Source organism: Phacochoerus africanus, chromosome 3 (genome assembly GCF_016906955.1).
Source record: "Phacochoerus africanus isolate WHEZ1 chromosome 3, ROS_Pafr_v1, whole genome shotgun sequence".
In the NCBI taxonomy this organism is placed as follows: domain Eukaryota; kingdom Metazoa; phylum Chordata; class Mammalia; order Artiodactyla; family Suidae; genus Phacochoerus; species Phacochoerus africanus.
Window position 1 is genome coordinate 52936073 of NC_062546.1, and position 6903 is coordinate 52942975.

Consider the following 6903-nt stretch of genomic DNA (forward strand, 5'->3'; position numbering starts at 1 on the left):
CAAAAGCCTATCAGTCTGGCAGCCACGGTTTTTCCTGCCATTTGGCATAACCAGAGAAGTATCAAGCTGATTGCCATTAAAAAAAAAAAAAAGAAGAAGAAGAAGAAGCAAAAGAAAAAAGAAACTGTGGGAAGGAGGCTGCTCCATGCAGAAACAACCCAAATTATTTACGTTTTTTTTCCTGTTTATAAAATGGGAGAGAGCTTCCCCCACCCTGTAGAGCCTTTATGTTGTAAAAATTCATTAGGAAAAAAAAAAAAGGCACATGGGTGTTCTGCAATTCAACTAGTCTCATCCATGCAATATTTACCGAACGCCAACCACCGGACTGTCACAGGCACCCGCTGCTGAATCAACGGCCAGCTCAGCCATCAGAGATTTCCAACCCAGGTGCCAAGCAAGGCAGAACTTGGAAGAGGCACAGATGAGTCCTCAGAGGAGGAGGAGGAAGGGAGGACAGAGGGGACCAGGAAAGGCTGCCCAGAGGCAGAGGCAGAGCTAGGAAGCACCCACAGCCAGCACACCTAGAGACGCCCCACTCCCACCACCTGCCCCAATCTGCCTGGCAGGCTCCCACCCCAGGCCTCAGGCCCCAAAGCCCAGCCTCCCCACTTACCCGGCCAAGCACGGAAATTGGGAAGGAAGCATCCGTGTTCAGATTGCACACTCCCCCAGAGGCTGGGGCATCTGCTCAGAAAGGGGTGCCTCAGCACAGCACCCAACCCCCAAGCCCAGCCCCTTGCCTGAGGGGCAGCAGCTGCAGGAACTGTGACCTCCAGCTGCCCCAGTGTCTCCCACTTTTTCCTAGATGCTCACTGAGGGGTACCAAGAGCAGGTGGACCCTCTGAGAATGAACAGAGCCTCCAGAGCTTGCTCCTCCTCTCTCTCTCTCTCTCTCTCTCTCTCTCTCTCTCTCACACACACACACACACACACACACACACACACACACACTGGCCGACTTTACAGTCAATCTTTTCAAAGTGCAATTTGTCTAGCAAAAGCCAATGTGAAGCCCGCGAGGCTTTCCACCAATGGCAACACGCCTCGGGCCGCTCAGCCAGTGTGGGGTCTGTATTCTAATGGGCCCCATCTTTATCAGGGAATGTTGCTTCTCTGAACTTGAAACTTCTCATGGAGGGTCCCCAGATTCCGTGGCAGAGCAGGGGCCTGAGCTGAGACCTGTGGGGAGAGCCGTGTGTCCCCAGAGCTGGGGACAGGGACAGAGGGCAGGGGCACTGGGAGTGCTCTCACCTGCCCCTGGAGCACCTGACTTCCCCAGGGCTGGGCTGACGTGTGTGCCGGCCTGGTGAGGGCTGGGCCGGATGCCGGGAAGGGAGGGCGGCCCGAAGCTGGGGCCGCTCTGACCCTCTGAAGCTGCCATGGGATTCTGGGCCAGGCCTTGGGGTCTCAGGCTCTAGGGGCCTGAAGTTGGGCTTCCGGCCTCCCCCTGGGCCCCATCAGAGGGGGGGCCATGGAGTCGAACCTGCAGGGCCCGTTCCTGCTGAACAACGCTCCGCTGGCTCAGTTCTCGGAGATGAAGGCCCCCGTGTGCCAGTACTCGGTGCAGAACTCTTTCTACAAGCTCAGCCCCCCGGGGCTGGGCCCCCAGCTGCCGGCGGGGACCCCTCACGGGATCACAGACATCCTGAGCAGACCCGTGGCCACGCCGAACAGCAGCCTCCTCTCCGGCTACCCCCACGTGGCCGGCTTTGGTGGTCTTGGCTCCCAGGGGGTCTACTACAGCCCCCAGGTGGGGAATTTCTCCAAGGCGGCCACGGAGTACCCCACCCGGACCCGGAACTGCTGGGCAGATGCCGGCCCCGACTGGCGAGGCGGGCGGCAGTGCGGCAACGGTGAGTATGTGGAGGAGGGGGCAGGAGTGGTGGGGTCCTTGGCCACCATCGGACAGCCCCCCGGGGGGCTGTCCCTTCACTTGGGGCAGCACTGGGTTCTCCCCTCCCTGTCCCACCCCGGCTTCGCTTGGATGGGTGCCTTGATCCCCACACCCCGGCCCTTACCAGCTGCCCTTCTGGAGAGCCTAGGTAAGACCCCACGGCCCACCCCCACCCTATGTAAGGTCCCATCACCCTACTTGTCCCACCCAGAGCCCGTGTCACCACTTCTTCCAAGAGGGCAAATGCTGTCCCCAGTGAGGAGAACTTGCCACTGCATCACCTTCCCTAAAGAGCCTCCTCGTGCACTGGCAGCACTTGGGGACACCAGAAAGTACCCTGGCCCCATTGCAACCCCACACAATCAAGGGGGTCTCTTTCCTCTCTTGGTGATTTACATCAACAGCAGTGGCCACACCACCCAATCCCCAGGAGCAGCCCACCCATGCCTGAGCTGTGATTGTCAGAGAGTTGGTCCGAGTCTCCCCAGGATGCCAGTCAGGGGCTGGAGGAGGTGGCAGGACATCCATGGGCAGGTGACGCTTACCTGGGAGGCAGGGAGCATGTCAGTGGCTGCAGGAGCCATACCTGTACCCAGATCAGGGGAGAGGGGCAGAGGGAGCCTCGATTTCTCTCCCACCTCAGGGCTCCCCGCCTCATAATGGGGGCTTGGGGCAGCCAAGGAAAGCCTGCAGGCACCCCTGCCTCCCACCCACTGCTCTGAACCCTCACACCCCTCATCAACCCCAAACACGGCCAGTCCCATGGGGGCCAAAGCCTCGTCTCCCAGCACCTATTTTATAACCTGGTTTGGGGGTGCTTTAGGCTCTAAGCTGTCCCTCTCTCTCATCCCCATGTCCCCTACCCCCTACACACACACAACCCCCTCTTCACACCCCTGCACCTCCACACACAGGAAAATGTCTTGAGTCAGTGGCTAAATTAATGCAAGGGGATGGGGCTGAAGGTGACAGACACTCGAGAGGTCTCCTCCCCTTTCTGTGCTTGGGTTTCCTCACCTGCAATGTGAGGACACAGGACAGGGACTGTCAGGCTGCCCTGAACAAGGCCCAGCACGTGGGCCTTCTGCTTCCCCCGCCCCGCCCCCCACCCCCAGCTCCTTTCTGAGAGGCTGCCCTGGCCTGGGGGTGGGGAGTGGTCAGTTCTTGAGCTTCCGTGTCCAGACTCTCCAGTGGGGTTGAAGCCACATGACTCCCAGGCCTGGGGACAGGGAGAAGCAGCAACTTGAAGCCTAGGGTTCTGGTTTGCCTGGAACACCTGGAACATGGGATCCCAGAGCAAGAAGTGGGAGGGGAGGAATCCCCAGCCCCTAGGGCCTCAATTGTTGGTAGAAGGTGCCAAATCTGTGTCTTGGTGACTCTGAGACCCAGAGGAAAGTCCCCTTGCCCCTCAGGGGACGGTGGCATCATTAAGTCATGGGGACAACCAGTTCTAAGCACCTCTGGCCCTAATTAGCTAAAAATCTGGGGCAGGCACCCTTGGGGGGGCCCAGGCCCCCCAGACAAGGCAGAGGTATGCTGCTTAAGTGAGAGGTCCCACGATACCCCAGCAACCTCAGTGGCTCCTCTGTACGTGAGCCTTCCCCGGGGTGGGGGGGAGGCAGGGCAGGGCTGGCACCCCTCCCCCATCACCCCCCCATTACCGCACACTTTCTTCCTCCCACCAGCCCCAGACCCCCTGAGCGACAGCATCCACAAGAAAAAGCACACCCGGCCCACCTTCACAGGACACCAGATCTTTGCCCTGGAGAAGACCTTCGAGCAGACCAAGTACTTGGCTGGCCCTGAGCGGGCACGGCTGGCATACTCACTGGGGATGACTGAGTCCCAGGTCAAGGTGAGTCTGTGAGGGAGGAGAAGGGGGTCTACCTGGCAGGATGAGAAGCTGCTTCCTGGGACAGAGGCAGCCTGGTTCTCCTGGCAGCTGCCAGCTCAGTGGGAGGCCGTCCTGGTGCTTGGGTACCACTTGCCCACCTAACCCAGCAGACGGTAGTAATTACCATGCTGAGAGCCCACTGAAACCCTCACAGCCACCTTGAGGTGGGTCTTATTACCCATCGCACAGGTGAAGAAACAGTCTCAGCTGAGCCTCTTGCTTGAGGTCACCGGCTGGTAAAGGCACATTGGGAGACTGACCTGGATTATAAGTTTCTGACCTCATATCTTTCCTGCCTCTTCATGTTGAGGCTAGGAATTTCAAGAGCTGACACTTCAATTTCAAGAGCCTCTGGGCCGGATCAGAACTGGCTTCAGGCTTGTTCCGTTAACCAGCAAAACAAGTCTCGGTTCACCAGACTTTCAAGTGAAGATCACCCTTCCTCTGGTGCCTGCCAGTGATGTCACGATGTAGGAGCCTCTGTGCCCAGCTCTGGGCCAAGCTTAGGAGAGGGCGGCCCCTCTCAAACTGCAGAACTCCGGCCTGAGCTGGATGGATACACTGGCTTCTGCCCCCAGGGTCCTGGGTGCCGCCTTGGCAACTTTGAGGCTCACTGTTCCCCTGGGGGGCCTTTGGGTGGGAGGTGCAAAAGCAAGTTCTGAGCTATGCTGGAACTGCCCATCTCTGCCACAAGGTGGCAGGCTTGAGGGAAGAGGGCAGCAAAGGGGCAGCTGGGACCAGGGGTCTGGACTCTCAGGGAGCCGTGCACCTGCAGCCAACCAACCACCTCTGCAGCCCCCTTTGCCCTAAACTGGAGAGGAAAGGCTTTCCCACATTGCTTTGCTTCCTGGGGTACTTTCTGTCCTCAGCAACGAGCATATGTGATTTTTTGAAGTTGGGGGGAAATTATTCGTGAGGTTCAGTCAAGGTCTATGAGGTTAAAAGCATTTCAGCCCCTTCCACCCAAGTACCCAGATGGCAAAGGGGAGGAAGATACAGGCAGAGAGGGTCACAGCTAAGCGAAAGGGCTCTGCTGCCCTCACATTTAGTTGTTTTTTGTTGCCTCCTTCCAAAAAAAAAAAAAAAGTAGTGTGAATAAGACAACTCCATTGCTGAGCCATTTATTCTTTTATAAAAGTGAGGATGGCGGGTCCTTGCCACCGAGAGGAGCCACCCTCCCCAAAGGGGCCCGGTGTGCGCTGCGTGCGCGATGCTCAGAATCCTTCTCTTCCCAGGTGTGGTTCCAGAACCGGAGGACCAAGTGGCGGAAGAAGAGCGCCCTGGAGCCCTCGTCCTCCACGCCCCGGGCCCCGGGCGGCGCAGGCGGGGACCGCCCGGCCTCGGAGAATGAGGACGACGAGTACAACAAGCCGCTGGACCCTGACTCCGACGACGAGAAGATCCGGCTGCTGCTCCGCAAGCACCGCGCCGCCTTCTCGGTGCTCAGCCTGGGCGCGCACGGTGTCTGACCCCGCCGGGCGGCCTCGGCGTCCCCGCAAGGCGCTAACTGGGGGCAGTGGCGGCGGAGGAGGGAGGGGGGGCGGGGGAGGGGCGGGGCAGGAGGACTGAGGGGGAGGCTGGAGGACCGAGCGGGAGGACGGAGGACGGAGCGGGAGGATGGGTGGAGGACAGAGGGAGGATGGATGAAGGATGGAGGGGACGAAGAGGAAGGAGACCTGGAGGAGGATGCAGGGAGGAGGAGGAGAGGGCGGGGCAGAGGGGGAGAAGGAGGCCGGACTCCTAAGGGAGGAGGGGCAAAGACGCAGATGTGCACCTGTCCTGAGATCCGGCACCCCCTCTGCCCTCCTGCATCCCGGTGGACCCAGGCACGGCCCTGCCAGCTCAACAGATTCTAGGTGCACATGTAGATGGAAATGACCAGGGGTCTGCAGCCAGCATACAGGCCGTGGGGTCCCAGAAACGCCACTGTGATAGCTAAGGGGGTGCGGGGCTTCCCCCAGGGAAGCTGTTAGCTCAGCAGGGGTCTCCTGCCTCTCTGCTGCTCCGGGAGACAGGAATCAGGGTGCTGGGGCCAGATTAGTTGCGAGCTCACTGCAGAAGCAGGGCTGGCCTGACCAGGGGCCCTCCTCAGCCTTTGGCACAGGAAGGATCTCACTTGAGGGGTGGGAGACAAAAACCTAACCCAGGAGTTCCCGTTGTGGCTCAGTGGGTTAGGAATCTGACTAGTATCCATGAGGTTTCGGGTTCCATCCCTGACCCCGCTCAGCAGGTTAAGGATCCCGCATTGCCCTGAGCTGTGGTGTAGGTCGCAGACTTGCTGGCAGCTCCGATTCAGCCCCTAGCCTGGGAACTTCCATGTGTGCAGGTGCGGCCCTAAAAGGAAAAAAAAAATCCATTCAAAAACTTAACCCAGGCTGGAGGAAACCCTTCCCAGGGAGGGGACGTGGGTCCCAGCAAAGAAGGAACACCCCTGACAACCCCAACTCAAGGACTAAGTTCCTGGAGGGAGCTGCCGGCCTGTGATCCTTTTTCCTTTGCCCTCAGAGGGATTCCCTCCTTCCCCCACACCTGCCCCACCCTCCCCCCACTCCTCCCCGACTCCACCGGACAGGAAGAGATTAGAAGTCCCCAAAGAGCAGAGTTGTAGCCAGAAGGCTGGGTGCAAGGACAGGACACGGGGGCAGAAGAGAGCATCCACAGGGGAGGGACTCGGGGCAGGAAGGGCCCTCAGAAACCCCTGCCCCTCCCATGTGGTCACCACACAGAGGAGAGGACCTGCCAGTAGGGGCTGCACCCCAGGCTTGCATGGAACCCACGGCCCTCCTGGGTTTCCTGGGCTTCCTGGAGGTCTGGCCGCAGAGCCACTTCTGCCCAGGATGCTGCCCAGCAGGGGGGAGGGGCTGGGGGAAGCGGGAGGGGGGCGAGGCCCTAGAGGAATGCGGCACCAAAGGGCCCAGGCGTTTGCGTATCTTCACTGGTTTTTAAAAAATCAAGAGTGAAAATAAAAGCCCTAGAAGCCTCCCCTGGCTCATGTGCTTCCATGAAATTGGCCTTGGGATGTGCCAGCTGCGGTGGTGGGGGGGCTCCTGGAGGGCAGCACTTCTGCCCGGGGTGGAGGGGAGGTCAGGGCTCTGGGAGTCAGGAAACCTCA

General features: G+C 59.6%; 1 protein-coding gene across 1 annotated transcript; it reads left to right on the forward strand.

Moving 5' to 3' along the window:
- The first annotated feature begins 1474 nt into the window (after positions 1–1474).
- NKX6-3 (NK6 homeobox 3) lies at positions 1475–5260 on the forward strand. The gene is made up of 3 exons (XM_047770378.1): positions 1475–1856; positions 3583–3752; positions 5027–5260. The coding sequence occupies exons 1-3, from the start codon at positions 1475–1477 to the stop codon at positions 5258–5260; spliced, it is 786 nt and encodes a 261-aa protein (XP_047626334.1).
- Positions 5261–6903: the final 1643 nt, after the last annotated feature.

Bases quoted from the DNA above. Each gene is read 5' to 3' on its own strand.
- NKX6-3 (XM_047770378.1), top strand. From the start codon at position 1,475: ATGGAGTCGAACCTGCAGGGCCCGTTCCTGCTGAACAACGCTCCGCTG. The intron at 1,857-3,582 runs GTGAGTATGTGG...TCCTCCCACCAG, and splicing joins CGGGCGGCAGTGCGGCAACG to CCCCAGACCCCCTGAGCGAC. The intron at 3,753-5,026 runs GTGAGTCTGTGA...TTCTCTTCCCAG, and splicing joins TGACTGAGTCCCAGGTCAAG to GTGTGGTTCCAGAACCGGAG.